Source organism: Artibeus jamaicensis, unplaced genomic scaffold, assembly GCF_021234435.1.
Source record: "Artibeus jamaicensis isolate MK-2021 breed Jamaican fruit bat unplaced genomic scaffold, CSHL_Jam_final contig_1028, whole genome shotgun sequence".
NCBI classification, from domain to species: domain Eukaryota; kingdom Metazoa; phylum Chordata; class Mammalia; order Chiroptera; family Phyllostomidae; genus Artibeus; species Artibeus jamaicensis.
Window position 1 is genome coordinate 8,352,485 of NW_026521201.1, and position 21,977 is coordinate 8,374,461.

General features: G+C 47.8%; 1 protein-coding gene across 18 annotated transcripts in view; it reads left to right on the forward strand.

The window, feature by feature from the left end:
- Positions 1 to 19,998, forward strand: part of CACNA1C (calcium voltage-gated channel subunit alpha1 C) — a 657,076-nt gene extending 637,078 nt beyond the window's left edge. For all 18 annotated transcript variants that reach the window (XM_053662750.1, XM_053662779.1, XM_053662780.1 and 15 more), the window contains 8 exons: positions 164 to 291; positions 701 to 835; positions 2,333 to 2,685; positions 5,740 to 5,868; positions 7,906 to 8,012; positions 8,356 to 8,459; positions 10,274 to 10,621; positions 12,362 to 19,998. In XM_053662750.1, the coding sequence (XP_053518725.1) occupies positions 164 to 291; positions 701 to 835; positions 2,333 to 2,685; positions 5,740 to 5,868; positions 7,906 to 8,012; positions 8,356 to 8,459; positions 10,274 to 10,621; positions 12,362 to 12,664 (1,607 nt within the window). In that variant the 3' untranslated portion in view covers positions 12,665 to 19,998. The remainder of the gene's footprint in view (positions 1 to 163; positions 292 to 700; positions 836 to 2,332; positions 2,686 to 5,739; positions 5,869 to 7,905; positions 8,013 to 8,355; positions 8,460 to 10,273; positions 10,622 to 12,361) is intronic.
- The last annotated feature ends 1,979 nt before the right edge of the window (positions 19,999 to 21,977 follow it).

The window sequence follows — 21,977 nt, forward strand, 5'->3', positions numbered from 1 at the left end:
TTTTATACTTTTTTTTCCTTTTTGAATCATGTGAATATACTATCTCTTCCAAAAAATAAATTTAAAAAATATAAAAGTTTGGATGCTGTAGACAAATTAATAAAGCTCAACTGAATTTCCCTTGTTTGCCTCTAATCCCCTGTCTTCTTTTTGAATTTCTCAGATGATGAAGTCACGGTGGGCAAGTTCTATGCAACTTTCCTAATCCAAGAGTACTTCCGGAAATTCAAGAAGCGCAAAGAGCAAGGCCTCGTGGGCAAGCCCTCCCAGAGGAATGCCTTGTCCCTGCAGGTGAGGGGCTGGGGGCCCACAAGCCGAGGAAAGGCCTGGTCACCTTCCTCTGACCTCTGTCCAAGGCCCAAGCCTCCCCTCAGTGTGTTGGAGGCCAGCTGCCTCCTGAAGATAGATGGATGAGAAGAGGGGACACTGTCCTCTCCCTCTTCCCGTACATACTGGCCTCCATGGTCCAGCCCACTCCACAGCATCCAGCTCTCTGGAGCTTGGGAGCTTTTCCCCCCATGCCTCCATCTTTCTTGGATAGGAGATCGGGTTCTCCCATCCTGGGCGACACAGGGGTCCGGGAGCATATCCATGGTCAGCATGCACAGACAGGCCTTCTGCAGGCCCAGGGCATGGCATGCGAAGCAGGCTGACCGCTGGGTGGAGGAGCGCCAGGCCCTCAAGGTGCCTCTGGTTCCAGGCTGGCTTGCGCACGCTGCACGACATCGGGCCTGAGATCCGCAGGGCCATCTCGGGAGACCTGACGGCTGAGGAGGAGCTGGACAAGGCCATGAAGGAAGCAGTGTCTGCTGCTTCTGAGGACGACATCTTCAGGGTAAGTGGAGACACACAGCACTCTTGACCTTGATAAAGTTCCATTTGAAGCAGGAGAGCGGGCTCTTGTTCTGCCAGGAAACCCAGGGAGAAAGGCCCAAGTTCTACAGCAGATTCCAAGCTCTTCCCACTCTGCTACTTCCTATCCCTCCACTTCATCTGAGCCAGACTCAGACCAGGGCCTCCAGGGCATGGCAGCTCAGAGATCATCATGGGCTGGTGAGGGTTTAGAAAGTCCGTTTTCCTAATGGAAATGTTTCCAAGGAAAAAGCTACATTAGAAACTGCAAAGTGATGGCCCTTGGGCCACATCTAATCTGCAGGCCTATTTTGTTTGCCAACATTTGAAAATCTGGCACATTCACATAAAGACCTAGACTCCTGGCTTCTCTTGAGAACATGAAAAGGTCTGACAATGTCCAACTGTGTTCCCACATGGTAGCAGGGAGACTGAGACCAAGTGGCAATTGTCTTCTCGAGATAAAACATGTGTTCTCCAGGTCACGAAAGTCTCCCCCAGCCTCCCCTCTCCTTTCCTGGACATAGAAGCCAACCATCAGTGTTACAGTGAGAACTAAACAAGGCTGTAATCTCTCCATTCATTGTTAGCAGCTGCCTGATCCCAAAGGTATTTAGCTAAACATTCTTTAGCACAGGAGAAGCTACCCACCATAACGGTACCAGGGCCCACTCACCCATGCCTGCCCACCCCCCATGCCAGGGTTCCTCGGCTGTACAAACACAGGGACTGAAGATGAACCTGTCCTGCCTGCAGCGGTCCTGTCATCACCATTCTCATTCCTATCATTGTGAAATATTCATGACCGAATGGCCTCATGGACACAGCAGCAGGTTAACACTACCCCAGTGAGATCCCCATGGACTGACCTTGCAAATTTGACTTGGCCTCCTGCCCAGGACAAAGAAAGAATGTTGGGAATAAACACTAGTTCTAGATTTGAAATCTCTCAGAACCTTCTAGGGGAAAGGAGGCCATAATAGTGTATAATTGAGGTAGAAAATCCGTCTTTGTTTTCAAAACTTTTGGCTAACAGTTTCTAGCCTGCTGTGCCAGTTGGATTTCCATTTTTTTTAAATCTTGTTGGAATCTTCTGGCCCCTGCTCCCTCCCCTCAGACCCCACAGCACCTCACAGCTGCCAGACCCAGTGGCTGCAGCAGGGAAGGACTAACACCCTGTACTCATCCTAGAAACTCAACCCCAGTCTTTAGGAGATTCAGTGGGAACTTCCAGAACAGCAGCTTCCCCCCATAACTGGTTCCCACATGGTATCCTATCCTCACCATTCCCCCAGCCCCTTCAGAGGAGACTGTCTGGGTCCCTGCCTTTCCAGCTGCCAGGTCACGTGGGTGAAGAATGGCGTATGCTGCCAGAGTGGCTGTGCTCTCTGGAGGGCAGAGGACTGTCTGTGCCCTGGCTGAGCAGGAGAGGTTGCTGAAGGGCACTCTCCCCCACCCACCCCTCCCATCTTGCCTACAGAGAGCTGGAGGCCTGTTCGGTAACCATGTCAGCTACTACCAAAGTGACAGCCGGAGCGCCTTCCCCCAGACCTTCACCACCCAGCGCCCACTGCACATCAACAAGACGGGTAACAGTCCTGGCGACACTGAATCGCCATCCCACGAAAAGCTGGTAGACTCCACTTTCACTCCCAGCAGCTACTCCTCCGCTGGCTCCAATGCCAACATCAACAATGCCAACAACACAGCCCTGGGCCGCTTTCCCTGCCCCACCGGCTACCCTGGAGAGGTCACCACTGTGGAGGGCCATGGCCCACCCCTGTCTCCTGCTATCCAGGTGCAGGAGGCATCATGGAAGCTCAGCTCCAAGAGGTAAGCAGGAAGGTGGGGCATCCAGAGCTCATGCACAGGGGCCATTCCAGCTCAGAGGCAGTCAGGATGGGCAAAGTTTGGCCCCCACATTTACCTCTCACCCCTCAAGCTGGAATGGACACTGCTGCCCCAGACCCAGGGACGGAGCTTAATGAATGCTACTCCCCAGTCCTGCCCTTGATTGCATGTAGCAGCCAAGCTCAGGGGAGGCACTGTGGCCCCACTGGCCAGAAGGTGTCCTGAGGAACACACCTTGGGACAGAGCCTGCTCTGCTCTTTCCGCCCCTACACTCCCACACTTGCAGAGAGCCCTGGCCCCTAATCCCCAAGATGTTTACATCCTGATTGCTGTTCTCCTGGCCTTTCCTATGTCTCTGAGCAAACCTAGCCTTTGACCCAGTTGTCGGGGGGGGGGGGGACGATGAAGCTACTGCTTCCTCTTTATACCTTTCTCACGCCTCCAGGGAGGACACTTTGGTGGCAGGAGGCCCTTTCGCTATAGCGCTGGCTCATTCTGCCCCAGTATAGGATCATTCCTGGTAGTCTTGACTATACCTCCCACCTCCCTGTGCTCTGCTCCCTGGTGCTCCAGGACACATGGCCACAATGAACCTGGACAGTAATGCTCCCTGCATAGTCTGGGCCTTGGGAATGTAGCCTGGCCCTTGAGGGTCTGCCTATTTATGCCAGCAGCTCTGGGCTCCCAGGCTAGGTGGGAGAGGACACGCCTTTGCATCTTGCCACTTCACCCTTAGCTGAGCTGCTCTTCCAAGGTGGGGTGGCCACCCCAGCAGGACGGCAGTGCCCCAGTATGCCAGGTTCTTGGACCAATCTCCTTTTTTGCCCTCAAGCTCAGAAAGCTATCCAGAAGTTCCAGTGTATTTCTAAATCCATGGACATGTGTACTGAGCTGCTTTCATTCAAGGAACCAGTGTGGCCACTTGTAAGTCCACACAGCCTGGCCACTTAGCCTGTCTGATGAAAGAGAAGTCAAACTGGCCATCTGTCCACTGTGCTGCCTAGATTAGCTGGCAGAACCACCCAACACTAGTTCTGTCCAGGTTCTATTGATGATACCTTCTATGTGCAGGGCAGTGTGCCCAACACTGGACCTTGTGTGCTGATCAGAAAGGCTGGTTTTGTATTGGAGAATGTCAAAGTTCAAGTGGCTGGCCTATGCCTGTCTTGGTGATCCCTTCCCTTTTCTTCAACTCTCCTCCCTTCTACATCCTTCAGGGACTCAGTCCTCATACCATTTTCTCCCTGCTCACCTTATCAAACCTCTTAAGAAAGGATTGTTGTCTTCATCGTTAGTATGTCAGTGCGAACTAACACCTCCTTCAAAGGGAATCTTCATATTAAACTTTGTTCTGTATTAAATAAAGGAAGGTAAAAATCATTTTAAAGAGGAAGTCAGAGAGACATCAGGGAATTTCTTCCTCTCCCCACAGATACTGTACACCTGGTAATGAAATAGGATCCATGCAAACACCTACAACTATGCCTAGCACATAGTAAATGCTCTCTGAATATCGGCTCCTCCTTCCTGTCACAGTTGGTAAAAACAACCCTTAGGGCATTAAGCTTCAAATTGGTGAATAGGTACTCTGGGAGCTTGTCTTTCATGTCACAGCTCAAGGCTAAGTGTAGTGGCTCCAGGACTGACTTTACTTTTTGTTGGGAACTGGACAGCACACCTTGCTCACAGTGGCTCCCAAGAGGTGATGTTACATGCTCTGTGTCTAGCACACTCAACTATGCCTCACCAAAGCTCCTTCTATGTCCTTCTCTTCCCTCCCTATCAATAGCCTTCGACATCTCATCTGTCTTTCGGGCTGTGGGGTGGCCAGCCATCTGTTAGGGCCTCCTCAGAGAACTGCCCTAACCCTTCCCGAGTGGCCCTCCATCCCAGGTCAAACCTGGGGCACTGATCCAGCATTCAATTTTGAGAGTATAGACTGAGATAGTTCTTGATGCCCTCATGAGTCTGAGGATAAAGTGGGCCCCAGGTTCCTGAATCTGAGCATTCAGGTTCTAGAGGAAGAATGAGGTGGGGAGATACTGAGTGAGGCAGAGACAGGAAAGAGGAAAATACCCAGACCAGAGCCAAGGAAAACAAGGTGAGCAGAGGACTCTGACCTAGAGGGAAGATCGTGTAATCCAAAGCATGTCCTGACATGGGGGGAGGGGGGTTCAGCTCAGCAGGGACTCAGGCACTCCCCTGTGCTCAGAAGAACAATGACCCCCCCCACCCCTGCCATGTGAGCCTTCTTCTCTGTGCCTTCACTCCAGGGTCCCAATGTCAAACTCAAGAGCATGTCAAAATAGGACACCAGGACCTTCTCAGCTCTGCCCAACAAATTCCCAAAGGTGCCACTGCCTATAGTAGAGGGAAGGGACAGCCCTCTCACTGGCCCACCCTACTCTCTATAATACAGCCCAGGAGCCTTCCCTAAATGCTGATTCCTGCCCTGGCTGATGTGGCTCAGTGGACTGAGTGCCAGCCTGTGAACCAAAGGGTCGCTGTTCAATTTCCAGTTAGGACACAGGCCTGGGCTGGGGGCCAGGTCCCCAGTGGGGGCCACATGAGAGGCAACCATACATTGATGTTTCTCTCCTTTTTCCTCCCTTCCCCTCTATCTAAAAGTAAATTTAAAAAAAAATTTAAAGTTGATCCCACCTTTCAAAGCACCACCTTATGTGTTGCTTCATTTATTGCTCACCATGAGCCTCTGACTCAGGCAGGGCATGTGCTACTCCAGTTTCACTGAGGGCAATCCTGAGGCATGGCCACTTATGTGTCACTTATGCCAGAGGGTAACCGAATGAGGTCAGAACTCAGGTCTCCCTGGGTCCTAACCCCTCTCCCACATAGAATGATAACCCCAGTCCTAATGCTTCCGTGGCTCTGGCTTCCTGGGCGATTGCAGGAGGTGGCAGCCACAGTGGCTGTGTGTGTGTGTGTGCATGTGCATGCGTGTGTGATGCCGTACTCACCCAGGCAAGGGGAGAACGGCTGGCGGTGTCTGACCTTTTTCGTCTTGGCCATCTTAGGTGCCACTCCCGGGAAAGCCAGATAGCCATGGTGTGTCAGGAGGAGTTCTCTCAGGATGAGACCTATGAGGTGAAGGTGCATGAGGACACAGAGTACTGCAGCGAGCCCAGCCTGGCCTCCACGGAGAGGTGAGCTCTGCTGCCTTCTGCCCCCCACTAGCCTGTGTGTGTAGAGAAGGGTCTGGGTGAAAGGCAGGTCCTGGGGCCCCTCACCCGGGGATGGTCTGGGAAGTGGAGGTGATCACACATCAGAAGAGCACCTGCGAAGCACCCATCTCGCACTGGGGATGGGAGCCCAACCCACACAGACACACGCAATCCCCTGGGTAGCTTGGCTCTTCCTCACAATGCAGCACTAACTGAAAAAAACTTCTAAACATTGCTTCTTAAACCTTGGGGGGGGGGTGCAGCCAACTAATAAATATATTTTAAAGTGAGACTCAGTTACACACATACACAATAAAGAAATGTTGATGAAACTACTGGTACTTATAATAAGGCTATCCAGCAGATGACACTGTTGACAAACAGTGGCTGACTTGTTGGTCAGTGCTGTAATTTTTTAAGGGTTTTTTAACTGCAGATCTAGACACATCAGAAGTTTGACATTTACTTAGTTATGATCAACACTTTTAAAAGGAAGTATATCATAGAATAGCACAAAATAACCTAGACCTAGATAGAACAAGACACATATCCAATGTCACAAATGTAAGTATCATTTCGTAAAGCATTGTTTTAATGTCAATGTATGTATATGTGTACTAAGTCCCATATCATATATTTGTGAGTGTAGATTACATTAAAAAAGTTTAAAATGTACTGTTTTAGAAGCTTTCCTGAAAGCACCTTATAATAAGGAAAGGTTAGCCCTTTTAGGATTTAGATTTGTAGAGAATACAAATTAATACATGGCTACATATCCTAGAAATCAGGAAAAACATATGCTTCCACCCATTTTCACCCTTACTGAGTGCTTGGTGCATCCAGGAGCTATGCTAGATCATGAATGAACTGGCCTCAGCACATGGAGATTTTGCAAACTAGTTGTTAGGGAGCTAGGAGAATCTCAGAAGAGGAAAATAACATGGAGATTTTCTAACTGCTTGCCCACAGAGTGGTACAACAATGAGAGGTACAGGCATCAGGGAAGGTCAAGGTCAAGGTGACCATAGTAGGCACTAGGCACAAAGTCAAACAAAAGCTGGGTCCTCAAGAATGGATATGATTTAGATAAGAAGAAAATATAGGGAAGGCTTACCAAGCTGAAAATGAGAGGAAAGGCTTAGACATTCTGGTTCAAAACCTTTTCTCAGCATCTACAAATACTGGAAGTCAGGGAGCTAGGAGCAGGAAGACAGCACAGCCTCTACCCTCTGAGTAGGCAGAGTCACAGGAAAAACAGAGCCAGTGGTCTCATCTATAAAAGGGAGGGGCTAGAATGCAATCTTGGAGGGACAGTTATGTTCAGCAGGGTAGTGAAATCAACTTAGTGGGTTGCAATGGACATTTTTTAAAGACACAGAGTGGACTAAAGTAAAACAGAAAGCATCAGAGTGCAACACATGAAGGTAAGTATGTTCCTAACATCCAGTTCAGCCAGGTGTGTCTGGCACATGGGACTTTGTAAAATCCAGTCCCCACTGTGTGTCCCACCAAAAAGGCTTGGAAACCATTGACTTGACACTGCTGCAGTCCCTGACAGATCTGCTGCCCAGTGACTGGGTGATTGGATGGTGTCGTAGGCAACTGCTGTGCGCTCTTGATGACAAAGTAGGGTGGGCAGGCCAGGGAGAATGTGGTGTGGGGGGAAGTTGGGCTGAAGTTTGGACTTGTCATGGTAAATAGCATCAATACATGGAAGAGAAGAGCCCAGGCCATCCCAGGAAAGACCCTTGTGGGCCTTTTCCTGCGACTGTGACCCCAGAGCACCTGCATTTCCTCCCATCAGAGATGCGGGGCTCAGAGTAGGCAGGCCAGGTGAGAGGAGCCGGAAGGCCCTGGGGTGGCAAGTTCCTGCCGCCCCTCCCCAAACCTTCATAAAAGCACAAAGTGGGGGTTCTCTTCTCTGAGGAGAAATGCAAACTACCTTCTGGGATGGCAGCTGTCCCTCTGGGGCACACTTCTCAGTAATCAGGAACAAGCCCCAGGGGTTCTCTGTTCCAGGCTCTCCTATCAGGATGACGAAAACCGACAACTGACACCTCCAGAAGAGGGCAAGAGGGACATCTGGCAATCTCCAAAGAGGGGTCTCCTCCTCTCCACCTCCCTAGGTAAGCCATCACACCTTGCTCTCAGATGTGGCTAGCCAGTGGGCACCCCCAGATGACTGGTCAGGCCCTCAGGGGTGACAGAAACTATGGTAGCCTGGCTCAAAAAAACCCCACACAGTGGGCTGGGCAGATTTCTAAAGCAATAAAAGGGGATTCCAAGGGAAGGGCTTGCCGGGATAGGACATGGACATATGTTCCGTGGTAGGTATCAGAGCAAGGTGGAGGGTAAAGAGGAGATGTATCAGGGCCACTAACACTGCCCCTCTCCACCCCCTGGGCACAAGTTGTCACAAACCCATCTTCTTTTCCTGCTCTTATCCTAATTCTTTGACCAACTTTGCAGGTCGGAGGGCCTCCTTCCACCTAGAATGTCTAAAGCGACAGAAGAATCAAGGGGTAGACATCTCTCAGAAGACTGTCCTGCCCCTGCATCTGGTTCATCATCAGGTAGCCCACACCTTGGACAGGCCACTGGCCACCTCCTAATAGGCTAGACAGAAATCCCTGAGATTCCAGTCTTTCCTGCCGCAGACCACGACTACATCCCCACTGCTGGCCCTAGCAGTCCTCAGGGAAAAAGGGTTTCTCTACACATATGAGAGCCTTAACAAGTCTCTCATTTCCCAAGGTGGAGACCTAGGAAATACTGGTGAGCAGGAGCTTCTCACAGGGCTCCCTAAGGATCAGCAGCTCTGGAACTCCACCTAGGGTTTCTGCTTACAGTGGCACAGATGCCCACCCCCTAAGACCCTGGCTTCCACCAGGGCAACCAGGCAGGCGTGGCCCTCCCTAGAGTCACAACACACATAGAAACTGAGCTGCACAAAAATCCACCCACTGAAATACAGAAATGGTCAAAACCGGCCAGCCACATGGTCTGGAGTAGGGAGTGATAGCCACGGAAAATGGATCTTGGGAGATTGGACAGTTGACATTTTTTTCTTGGCACAGATGACTCTGAGATAGTGATGTCCAAGGCACCAGTGTCAGAAATGCTCTTTGTGTCTCAGAACTAATGGAAATGTCAAAGAGTCATCTAAGACAATTTCTTACCTCCAGAAAAATTAGGTTTTAAACTAGAATTTCCTAAATTTTTTACCTCTTTAATCACACTACCTTACCACAGGCCTATGTTTTCAATAATAAGTTTTTATTCAAAGGCATTCAACTGTCAATCAAAGTTTATAATCAGCACAGGATTGCCAGTGTGGCTTGGCAGAGTTGATATTATGTCAGCTTAAAGAAATTCACTGCTTTGCTTAGTTTATGTGGCATTGCCTACACACAAGTGATCTCCAGGGACCCAGAAACCCCAGGATCCCAGGGTGGGGACCATTGAGTGCAGTGGCTAGGGAAGATCGGCAGGCTGAGGGGACACTGTGTGTGATATTTTGATATTTGTGAGATTTCTGGAAGTTGATTTCACTCATCTGTTTTATCATTCTGGAAAGCAAGAAACTCCTCTTTTTCTTCATTCTCTGTTTTGGCCGTCTTGCCACCCTCCCACCCCTGAAGCCTTGTTTCTTCCTCCCTGCCTCACCATCTGGCCTTTCCCACCACACTGTGCCACTGTCCCGTGGGCATGTCACACCAGAGCAGACTGTTTTGGCAGCTCACATGGGGACAACAGGCCATCCTCAGGACACTCAAGCACAGCAGGGGCAGAGGACACAGCTGTGTGAATAGTTTAATCACAATACAGTGTAAGACTTGAACAGTAGTACAAAAACAAGGTGAGCTAGAGACTGGCAAGACATTATTAATGTCCCAATGAATTGCAAAAGTTGAAACAGTCAGGACTGGTTTTGTCTAGCTGTTTGGATACACGGCATGCGTTTTCATAGGCCCTACTTCACTTGAACCTCACACCAACCCTGCAAAGCAGGGAGACAGTGGACACTATGTTCTAGTCATACAGATGATGCAGCCATCGTCCTCTCTACTCTACTGACAAGAAAGCCGAAGTGAAAGAAGTCACAGCTGGCGGGCCAGTGTCGAGGAGCAGGTGGCCTTGACTGCAGTCTATCCCAGCTTTCAGAATTTAGAGGAGATAGGGGTCCCTTCAGCCTGAGTAATGAGAACATATGTTTTAGGGTGGTTGCAACTTATACTGAGTCTCAATGAGGTAGGATTTATATGGGTGGAAATGATGGCGGATGAGTTCCAGACAGGTAGAACTAGCTGGAAACAGTAGCTGCTGAGAGGCCAGCCTCTCTGGGCCTAACTGTTCCCAGTAACTGCTGCCCCTTGTGTTTCCACAGGCACTGGCAGTGGCAGGCCTGAGCCCCCTCCTCCAGAGAAGCCATTCTCCCACCACGTTCCCTAGGCCATGTGCCACACCTCCTGCCACTCCTCCTGCCACACCTGGCAGCAGAGGCTGGCTCCCTCAGCCTGTCCCCATGCTTCGACTGGAAGGAACTGAGTCCAGTGAGAAACTCAACAGCAGCTTCCCATTCATCCACTGTGGCTCCTGGTCTGGGGAGCCCACGCCCTGTTGGGAGAACAGCAGCACCACCCGGAGAGCCCGGCCAGTGTCCCTCACTGTTCCCAGCCAGGCCAGGGCCTGGGGCAGGCAGTTCCACGGCAGTGCCAGCAGTCTGGTGGAGGCGGTAAGGGACTCCAAGCTGTATAGGGGAGGGAAAGGCCGGGGGGGGGGCGTACCTGTTTCTTTCCCAAGTAGATTGGAGGTCAAGACTCCTGGCCAGATAGACCCTCAGTGTCAGGGCCTGCTGCAGGACCACATGGCATGCAGGAAATTCTGACCATACAAGGCACTATTGGCTATTGCTGGGGCTGGGGTGATGCAGAGGGAGAGAGAGACTATGAGGCAGCACACCCTGACACAGGCCAGGGAAGCTAAGGAAGACTGTGGGGCTCCTCTGTAGCCAGAGGTGTGCTGTGACCCCTCCACATGGGAGCTTGGGCTGCCTTCGTTCACACAGAGAAAGTCCCTATCTAGCTCCTAAGCCTGGTTGCTCATTTGAATAATGTGGGGAGTTTTAGAAGCCTGTGGTATTTTTAAAAGCCTTTTGATGATTCTAACATACAGCCAGGGTTGAGAAAAGAACAAGAGCACTTCCTGGACTACCACATTCCGCCCTTGTCAGAGCACCTAGTGCAATTCTTGCACCATATCTTAGGGACACCTTTGACAAATTGGAGCAGTCCCAAAGGAGGGTGACTGGGCTGGCAAGGTCCCTAGAAGACATTTCGTATAGAAACTGGTTGAGGGAATTTGGGAAGTAAAGTTGGATAGGAGGTGACTTAAGCCGTCTCAAACCTATAAGACTCCTGTGCCCTGAGCAAGAAGTCTTAAATGCAGGACTGACAAGCAGGCAAATTTTAGCTCACACATGGAGATCTTTCCAAAACAGCTCTTCCATTAAAATGAGGCGGGGTTCCTATGAAGCAGTGAGCCCCTTGTCACTCGACATGTGCAAACGGAGATGGTACATGTCCAGTTGTCAGGCTGTTGCAAAGGGGCAGGGAATTAAGACAGGTGACTCCTAATGTTTCTTTGGACCCTAACACCCTGTGCTTCGAGTGGTCTTGGCTGCCCCTTCTTCAGGCCACACAATTCTACTAAGTGCCTGCCACTGCAAGCTGTGTTCTAGGTGCTGGACACTGCTGAGGAACAGCATTTCTGCTCTCACAAGCTCACCTGGTGGTGAGGAAAGACAGATAATGAAGAAACATGTGATGTGTTAGGAAGGGGCTGGAGCAATGAAGAAAAGTTAGGCAAGGTAACTGGGAGGGAAGGGTTCAAGGCTTCAGCTCTAGTGCTTTCCCACCCACTGGTGCAGTGGCTGATTTCCCCAGACAGGTCACTAAAGCAGCTGCTAGGAAGCAGGGTGATGTGGCTGAGCCTGCTGACCCTTCCCAGCAGAAGCAGAGGCAGAGGCAGAGGCAGGTGCACACACAGTGTTTGCACACATTATACTCAGGACCCTCATCCCCAAACAGGCAACCAGATGGCAATGGGCAGTGGGCATGAACTAACAGTTTCACCAAAGGAAAATGAGGGATCTTGGAAAGCATAATTAATACAGGGTGCCAGGGAGGAGAAAAGGCAAGGGCAGCCTTTTTTCAGCCATGAGACAACATCCCTACAGCTCCTCAGTGAGCCCAGCTTTCATAGGTTTGGTAACAATTTTCAAGTCCCCCAGCTAAAAGGTCTCTCTCTCCTCCAGCCCACATACCCCAAATTTCAATCCTCTGTAAGTACCGCATGGCACACGCACTCCTGAAGTTCCCAATCAAAAGTCCCTTGCCCTAACCCTGAAAACATGAATTGAGCTGCAAGAATAATGTACTTTTCTGGTTCTTCTTCACGGCCCTCCCCTCTTCAGGTCTTGATTTCGGAAGGACTGGGGCAGTTTGCCCAAGATCCCAAGTTTATCGAGGTCACAACCCAGGAGTTGGCTGATGCCTGCAACATGACCATAGAGGAGATGGAGAGCGCTGCTGACAACATCCTCAGTGGGGGCAACCAGCAGAGCCCCAATGGCACCCTATTACCTTTTGTTAACTGCAGGGACCAGGGGCAGGATAGAGCAGGGGGAGAAGAGGATGGACCCAGTGGGCCCAGCCAGGAGTGTCGGAAGAGTGAGGAGGAGCTGCGGGACAGCAGAGCCTACGTCAGTAGCCTGTAGGAGCCAGGGCTGGGGGATGCTGGTTTTTTTATGTTTCAATGTTCCTAAAGGGTTCGTTTCAGAAGTGCCTCACTGTTCTCGTGACCTGGAGTTAACGGAACAGCGTCTTCATTCATTTTGTTGGGACAAGACATAGAGTTGGGTGACATGGAGAGTGAGCTTTTTGATTTTCCAGGGGTGGGGGAAGAAAAGCAGCAACCCCAATTTGTGTCCAAGGAGGAAGAGTGGTGAGGAGAAAGAAGAGGTGGGATGTTAGGGGAGGGAGCATGGGAGATGGCTACCTGCCCTCTCCTTTTACTTCAAGTCCTGTGCTAGGAACCAGCCTTTGCCTTGGGCACATAAAGGGACCCTCAGCTTCCTGTGGTAGCTCTCACCAAAAGGACCTTTGTCAAATGGGTGTCTTTCAACTTTGCTTGTATAAAATCATTTTGCACATATTCTGTACGAGCCTCACTGTCCCCATAGAGCCAGGGCCCTGTGGATTTGCAGAAGGAAGCAGGCACAGCTCGGACCCAGCCCCACCCCAGAGAGGGAAGAGGAAGCAGCAAGAGGCAGCAGGAGCTGGAGCCAGTAGTAAGGGTGGGGTGGCCACTGACTGCAGCTACCCACCCCCCACCTTCCTTGCCAGCTGGCCACCCCACTGCTTCAGGATCACCTTCCCTGCATGGGCCGGGCCACCCGAGCTCCACCAGCAGCTGGCCAGCCTGCGGCCAGGGGAGTGGGCCGCCCACCAAGAAGGGGCAGCCAGCTCTGGACAAAGCGAGGTGGTGCTGGGTTCTGTTGAGCGCTCTTTAGTTCTGTGGTTTGACATTTTTCTTGACAGCATGTTGCAATTTTCATTTCTCTTTGGTTTGGGGTTTGTTTTTGTTTTTGTTCTTAGTTTTATTTTCCCAGGAGGAGGGGAGGAAGAAGAGTGTTTAGGTAGCCACCCACCTTATTGCTTTCACTTTTGCAAATGTAAATGAGGTTAGGTATGACCATATTATTTAAATGGGTGTGGTTTCCTTTTTCTACAGTGGTTCACTGGAGCTGCTGTAGGAGAGTTTTAACAGACACTGTGTTCGCGCAATCATTTGTTATCATTTCTGTAGGTAGTAAAAATTCCTTTGGTTTGGTTTTATAATTCAAAGGTAATCAGCAATGCACTTGATAGGGTCTTGCACAGATGAATGACTGAGCTGGGTTCTTTTGAATGTCGGGTGTATTGGTGGGTGCCAGAAGAGAGCAAGCCTTCACGAGAGAGTCTCTGTGAGTGTGTAATGTGTGTGGCGGGTTGTCTGTGTGGGTATGTCAGACGTGTGGACGTGTGCCCATGCAGTGCCCCCATGCGCCCAATGAATACACAGCTCCCTATTTCTGGGTTAACGGGGGTCTGAATACAGGGCCACTGGAAAGCAAAAACAAATCACTGTCTCTGCTTCTGAAACAGGAATCAGTAACTCTTTGCATTTTCTGTTCCACAAGATATGCAAAAACAATGCAATAATATTCATTTTTAAAAAACAATTGTGAGTCTTGTTGGCATTAAAACTGTATTTTAAAGAACACAGAAATTTAAGGGAAAACTCAAGAAGGCATTTTGCTTCAATATATTTCGTGTAATGTTTTATTGCATTGATAATGTTTCTGTTGAAGAAACCGTTATACTTGAATTCAGGTCAGTTTCAGTATTTTACAAATATTTTTTAAAAATTGGATTGCAATTGTGCCAAGCAAATATAATGAATTAAGTTTGTTTTTGAATCCACCTCTTGTATATTTTGCTGCATGTAAGTAAATCATTTTGTATTTGGAGTGTGACAAGCTTTACCGTTGAACTCTTAAGTGCTTTTCTATATGTGATTGGGGGAAGGGGAATGATTTTTTTTTTTTTAATTTGTACAATGAGCAAGGGTATCACCCATGTAAATCATTATCCTGCTACCCACTAACAGGTTTGGTCATTACTGTTTTGCATATCTTGTGTTTGCTTCCTCTTCCCTCAATCTTTCCAAAGCTATGCGATAGGTATATTTGTACTACATCTCATTTGAGAGACTAGGACATATCTCGTTTCAATCTTCCCTCTGTCTGCTCTGCACCAGTTCTCTGACTGGGTATTTCTCTAGGAACAACTGCGAGGAGTTATGAGACATTCTGACCAGCCCCTCTCCTCACTGGGCTAGCCTCAGCATCCCTTGAAGGGGAGGAGAGGTGGCTGACCTTTCTCTTCACTCCCATAGCACAAATTTTGCCCAGTGGTTTTTTCAGGAAAGTATACTCTGACTGGGAGGATGGGATTAGAGTTGGGCTGGTGAGAGGGGAAGGGAATCCTGGCTCAGCAACTGCTCTGCCCAAACTCAGACAGCAGGGGCTACAAAAAGGTGACCAGGTAAAAATCTTTGTCCATCCAAAAGTCAACCGTGTCTTGCTCACCTCTCCATCTTTTCTTCACTCTGGGACAGGATTTCCTCCAGACCTCTGTTAGTATTGTGACTGCCATGGAGGGGACTAGAACAAGAGAAGCAGCATCAGTAGTTCACGGGGGTGGTGGAACCAGAGACTCTCTGGGAGCATCTCTTATGCCAGTTTGGGTCTACCTAGAACATCCTACTGTTGATGCTGTCCTTCGAATAGATTTGAACAATGACGGTTAATAAGGGACTGATTTGGGGAAAACGTGACCCAGCCATTAATCCAGAATTCACCCATTGAATCTATTCCAGTCCAGGATCCTCTCATCCCTTCTTGGCACTTATGTAAGCAAACAAGAAATTTAAATCAGAGAAAGCCCATTCCTCAATGAAGATGAGTTTCGTTTTCATGGACTAATTCATGAAAATGTGAAGAGATGTGCTGGAAACTCCCAGGTTAGCTTATATTCTAGAAACAGAAGAGTTTCTTCCTGCTTCTCTGAGCCCAACCCATCCAAAGTTACTTGGTTCCTTCTCAGAGCCACCTTCTAGAAATTAAGTTCAGGTGTTACTGTTACCCTTTGTTTAGTTTCCCAAAATGTCTGCCACTGTGATGCTAAAATTTTTTAGTTATGATGGAGAGGGGAGCCCTTTTGGATTAATGTTTGGTTCTTGCTATACATTTGATCCCTAGATAAAGCTGGGAATCTTAATTGACCACACACACTTAACCTTTTCATGCTGCATTCTGTTTTTCTTCTGGACTTTTCACCTGCATCACCAAATCCATTGGCTAGCAGCATAGGTTACAGGTAGGCTTATTCCACCTGCTCTCAGGGCCCTGCCTAAGTGCAGTCCCCTTGCTCTTCACCACTCACACCAGAGGCTTGCTGCTGCTTTCTAGTCCACTCTGTCTAGAAGACCAGCCAGCCTCCTCTCTGCCCCCATAAGAACAGTGTCAGCAGTGACCAGGGCACTTTGCCTTATGCTGCTGCAAAGGAAAGGAGTTTCAGATGGGAGTTCCCAGGCAAGGGCCTCTCTGAGCCAGACCTCATGCTGGACTCCAATAGGGCTGACATTTGGTATCTGTCATCATCATAGACTAGTAACATCGGTCATGAAACCAATGAACCTCATCCACAGTGTACGAGGTGATGTTTTCTCCCTGCCTAAAGGAGAACTCTCCCCATGACCTTGTAAAACTTCTGAGTGGCTGGAGAACAGCAGCCAGTGCTGAGGACCAGAAGGACTTGAGTTCTTCTCAGCAGCTTAAGTTCTAGGTTTTGGTAAACTTGATTTTTATCATCTTCTGACTAGCCCAGCCTCTTTTATTTTCACCCCTTGGTCTTTCAATAACTATTCACATGCATGGCTACATTAAGCAGAGAGATTTTCAAGTTGCCTCCTTTCTGCCTGTTCCTAGAAGTTTCTTTTTGGCCTTGAAGTAAAAAAGGAGACTTTTCCCCTCGATTTTGGCTTGATTCATGAATTTTTCTCTGCTTTGCTTCAGGAGATATTATAGTCCACTCTTCAGCTTCTAAGTCTGACAGATGTCCCTCTGATTGGGAAATCCAAGGAACAAGACATCCTTCCTCAGTCTTTTATCCTCCCCTGGGACCCTGCTTTCAAATGTCAGGGCCTTGTTTGGAGTGAAGCTACTTATCACTTCCTCATAGCCATCTCTTCTAGAACTTCTGCTTGTCACACAGCAGAAGATAGTAAGGCAACCACAGAAGTATACCTTCTACTGCCAAAGTAATATCTTTCAGAAATAAGAGAGCCCAGAAAATGAGGAGTTTGGAAGCTATCAGCCAAAAGGATGATGGTTGTTTTTATATAGGCCTGTCACTCCTAAAGGCCAGGAAATAGAACAAGAACTTGGGGTAGGAATGAAGAAGAACCCTGGTGGTCAGTGTTTCAGCCTCATCAAACCCAAATCACACATGTTGCTACAGAAGGTGATGGCCTCTCTGTCCCCAGACAGCCAGGAGAATGAGACCACATCATCTAAGAGGTAGAAATGGTTTAGCACAGAGACCAAGAGAAGGTTTCAAGAGGACCTCTTTAAGTCCCAGGGGAATAAAAAAAATTGCTGGTAGAGTCCAGGCCAGTTCTGTTTCTGAAGATATGGTTCTGGTCTAGGGAAAGTGTAAGCCCAGAGAGAACTGGAAAGGAAATGGGAAAAAAAGGGCATGTTTTGATTTCCAGTGTGTTCCCATTTTATGGGAAGAAACATCCAGGTCAACCACTCACAATGGCCAGTACAGGGCAGAGGCTCATGTCTCAAGGATCTACTTTGGAAGAAGAGAAAAGTAACATTTGACTTTGTTTTCCCACCAAATCAACATTATCAGGCTGGATGTGGGGTGTCTGCCCCTCATCTTGCCTCTCTGTTGATGTCCCTGCCCTGGTGTTAGCCAGCACACCACAGAAACAACCTCAGTCAGAGGCAGAGGTGAAGCCCTGGCCTCGCCCTGGTGCACCTCGCAGTCCCCCATGTCAAGAGCTCCAGCATAACACAGCCGCAGGGACATAGGGAGGGAAGTGTCCTACAACTGTCCAGGTAGGTGGGGGAGGGGGGCTCTGGCCCCTTCCCTAAGCAGCTCTGTTTCAGCCTCCTGCCTCACGCCCCCATTTTTCTCCCCCCCCACCAGACTAGTGAGAGACAGAGAATTTTCCATTCTTCTTTTATTTATTCATTTATTTATTTATTTTTCAAAGCAATAAAATATTTCTGTGTGGAACCAGATACCAATGTAACAGGTAAATGGATTTCTGCCAGATTTCTATGTTGTTGGGTAGACACTTGGACATCACATGCACTCACACACACACAAACACGCATACATGCCCAAGTCCACATTCACACATACATATACATGAATATACACATATACACTCACACATACACCCACACACACATATCCTTAAGGGACAAGTGTCCGTGCTGGGGCTGAGCTCTAAACAAATGATTCTGTCTCCTCCTAGAAGTCTGAGCACACACTATAGAGAGAGAAGTAGGGAGAGGGCCAGAGTAACTTCCTTGGCTGGGCATAGTGCCATCTGAACCTATTATTACTAGGAATTAGGTATAATATATCCACATTAAGAAAATGCTACTACTCCTAAAATCAAGACCCTTCCCTCATATAACTTTAAGAGGCTTGGTTCACAGCAGATGCAGTGGTAAGGACTCTCGAGCTTTCTGGTGTATTAGAAGAGCCATTCAATCCATCACTAAAAGGGAATTAGAGATTATAGTGGAATATCTTAAGCTAAGTTAAACAAGTTCACCACTGGAAGCAGAGTCATAGTTAATATTGTTCTCTACTAAATTAAGGAAAATAAGACAAAGACTATTTTAAAGGCCTGAAATGTCACATCAGCAAGAGTCAAATATTCTGCCTTTGTATCAGATGCTGGCCCCTTCACAGGTGTGCTCCCCTCTGTGGGGCATCCTATGCACCTTGATGTTCAGAATCTAAATTTTCTAATTTGAATCAGGCCCCTAGAAAGAGTACATGAGACTTAATCTACTGTGAATCAGACATTTGCTACAAGTGTGTCATGTAAAAGTCACTCTTCATAAATATGCAAATGTCAGTATCACAGGCAGTCCTTGGTAGGGAAAGTGGTAAGTGCTAAGGGAGGGTTATTTCTATGCAAGGAAATACAGAGATGGACAGAATAATTCCTATTCAGTTTGGGACGGGAGAACTCTGGTGCTGAGGTTTTTAGAGATCTCAGTTGAGAAGCAGACGGATAAGGAAAAAGAGGGTGAGCAGACATCAGCCTTGGCAGTGACTTCAAAGGCCCCTGGGGGAAGTCCCTCCTGAGGGCAGAGAAAAGCCAGGGGGAGAGAGAGTAGAAGGCTACTTGCTGTAGAGGCACAAGAGGAATGAAAGAGGATGGGTCACTGGGTCCTAGCCCAAGCCCCTCTCCCTAAGATATCCCCACATGGAGAAATTATACTGAGGCTTAAATGGAAAAAAACAAAATTTGAGAGTCAAGGGTAAACTAGTTGTAAGCCAACAGTCCCAAGCAAATGGCTCCCTCAGAAGACAACTCAAATGCTGTGGCACCTTTTGGCTCACATCACACATCACACATCAGCCACATCCTATTCCTCAACCTTTCAACTTCATCTCTTGACTCCTCACCCAGGTTATGCACCACACATAGCTGCTGCCTGTCTCGCCCAGAGCACATGCTTTCTCCCAGTGCCTGGGGGGACAAGGTTTAGCACAGAGGTAGGCTGTGGACATCAAGAGCATAAACAAGATCACACAATCTGGGATGGGAATAGTTGACAACCACCTGTGGGAAAAACACACAAGTTCATCAGGAAGTAGGGTGGCAGGTCCCCAGTTGATGAGCCACTGGAATGTCTACTACTCTCATAATTTTCCTGTTTTATTTTTATCCCCAGTGGTACAAAGCAAGCAAAACTCCCCTTCATGTAACAGCCTCCAAACAGCCCAGCCCATTCATCCCTCTTCTCACATCCTCTTGCTCAGGCCTACCTTCATGCCCCCAGACCAAACTGTATCATACTAGTTCTCAGAGAGATGTAGAAAGAGGGACAGTGCCTCCATGGTCACCCCAATGCCTGTCATCATCCCCACACACCTGCATATCATACACCTTCCCCTCCAGGCTCCACTGATTTGAAGTTCTTAATTATTGTAAATATTGTTGTACAGTTTGTAATCATCAAATAATCCCGTTGTCAAAGGCCTTGCCTGCTGCGCCTTCTTACGCTTGAGAAAGGCCAGGGAACCTACAAGGGAACCTTTCCAGAAGAGCTTCAGGGTGATGATCTCTGTGTGAGATGCTATGTATATTCCTGTAAGATTGCATTTTTATCTAGGGAATAATGTTATTTAAAAAAAACAAAAAACAAAAAACAAGAATTGCAAATAAATTTCTTAATAACGTCTACCTTGCTTTAATTGTATCGTCCCTCTTCCACATCCCTTTCCTTCTCCTGTTTCCTAGATGTCACAGAAATATACTTAACTCTCATATTACTGCCTTATTCCCCAAAGGGGAAAAAGGCTGGGGAGAACATGGGAAATCTGAACACAATGATGATCTCTAACCTTATTTCAACATGAATCTCATTATGTATCTCTTCATTCCAATGAAAATGTTAACAGAAAACTGTTCCTAAGTTGACAGAAAGAATAGGAGAAATTAAATGGCCAGTCCACAAAATAAAAGAGCTGTCCCCCAAATATTTGCAAAGGCACAAAATTGGTTTTGAATGAATGAAGGAAAGAGCGGGGAGAGAAGGGAAGAAAGGAGGGAGGGGGAGAAATAATGTATATTAACATACTTTGAAGAGTATTAAAATGCAAGTTCTTTTGTTTTTTGTTATTAAACTGACTCAGAAAAGGCTTTCAGAATAATTCCCTGTGTAAAAATAATTTGTCCCAGAAGCAATGTGTCTTACTTGTATACAGTTATAAGAACAGAAACCCTCCCACCTTCTCCCCACAAATGAATGAGTCTGTTCCAGGAATTGCAGGACATGAGCCAACCTCCTTACTTTTCTCCTAGAGGCTCCCTCTGCCCTGCCCCACCCTGGGTGGTAACCCAGACCCTGAGCTCTGGAGTCTAGGGTTCGATGAGAAAACAAGAGGAGGGCAAGGGCTGGACAGAGTATCAGAGGACCAACTACCTCTTAAACTGCTGCTTAAACCAACTCCTGGAGCAGGTTTTGGGTGCTCCACCAGGACCTGCCCACAAGGTCTCAACCCATCAGCCACTCACAGCCAAGTGCGAGATGTCATTTGCTACCTGTAATTCTAAAAGTGCCAAAGTTTGCAAATCCTACTTTTAATCACCCAGAACAGATTCAAGATTTACCCCATAATGAAGTTACTCTGTCTTGGATTTTGTTATGCTTTCCTGAATGGGAATAAAAGGAATGGACTTATAGCTGGTGGATGGAATCAAAAACAACCATGGGAGCATGTTACCGAAGCAAGTTGCCCCTTATGTGTGTAGGGCCTCGCCTCTGCTTTATGATCTGAAGGTCTGACCTGACCTTCAACTCCTCTCCTGACATAAGGTCTGCTTCTGTCCATATCTTCCTTCCTCTCCACAGTGGAGATGTGGTTGGTTAGAGTATTAGATATTAATTGGGCCATAGTTACTAATGCGCTGGATTACTGCAGAGTAAAAAATCAGTACACACACATGACACTGTCTTATATGTTATTTTTTTCTGCCTCCATATAGTAAGCAGAACTAGGGATTCTGTCTATATATCTCTATCTCTTTTCTTATCTCTCTCACCCTGTTTCCATATGGCTTTGCCAGCTAAGTGGGCTCTGCAGTTACTCAATCTCTTGCTCTTCACAGGCATATTTGGACATATCAGTGCAAGAATCTGGGTTGTGGGAAATGGGGGAGTAAAAGACCCTAAACTGACTAAAGAGCCATAATGATGGGCTCCAAACCAGCCTTCACAGACCCTATACTGTACTCATTATTAAACATTATTCCAGCTAACAATAAAATAGCACTTATATTTCTAATTAGCTACAGTCCCGTATATATGATTTACTGGGGAGTCCCACAGAGAGGAGAGGAAGGGCAGGACTTGGTACTCTTGAATAACTTAAATAACATAAAAACCCATATTACCCCATCAAGTAGGTTGACCATTTAGCCCAGGTGTTTCTTTCTCTTTTTTTCTCCTTTTACTTTTATTAGTATTTATTTTATGCTGAATTTACTTCCAGGCCATAAGCTTTTGTTTCTTCACTTTCTTCTGGGCTTTTTCTTCTGTGCAACTTACTCTTCTGGTTTAGGAACAATCTGCTCTGTTTCAGTAGGATCATCTCAGTGTGGCAGGGAGAGCTTGTGTATGGGTTAACCCACCCATGAGCTCTGTAAGTTCTGCACTGTAT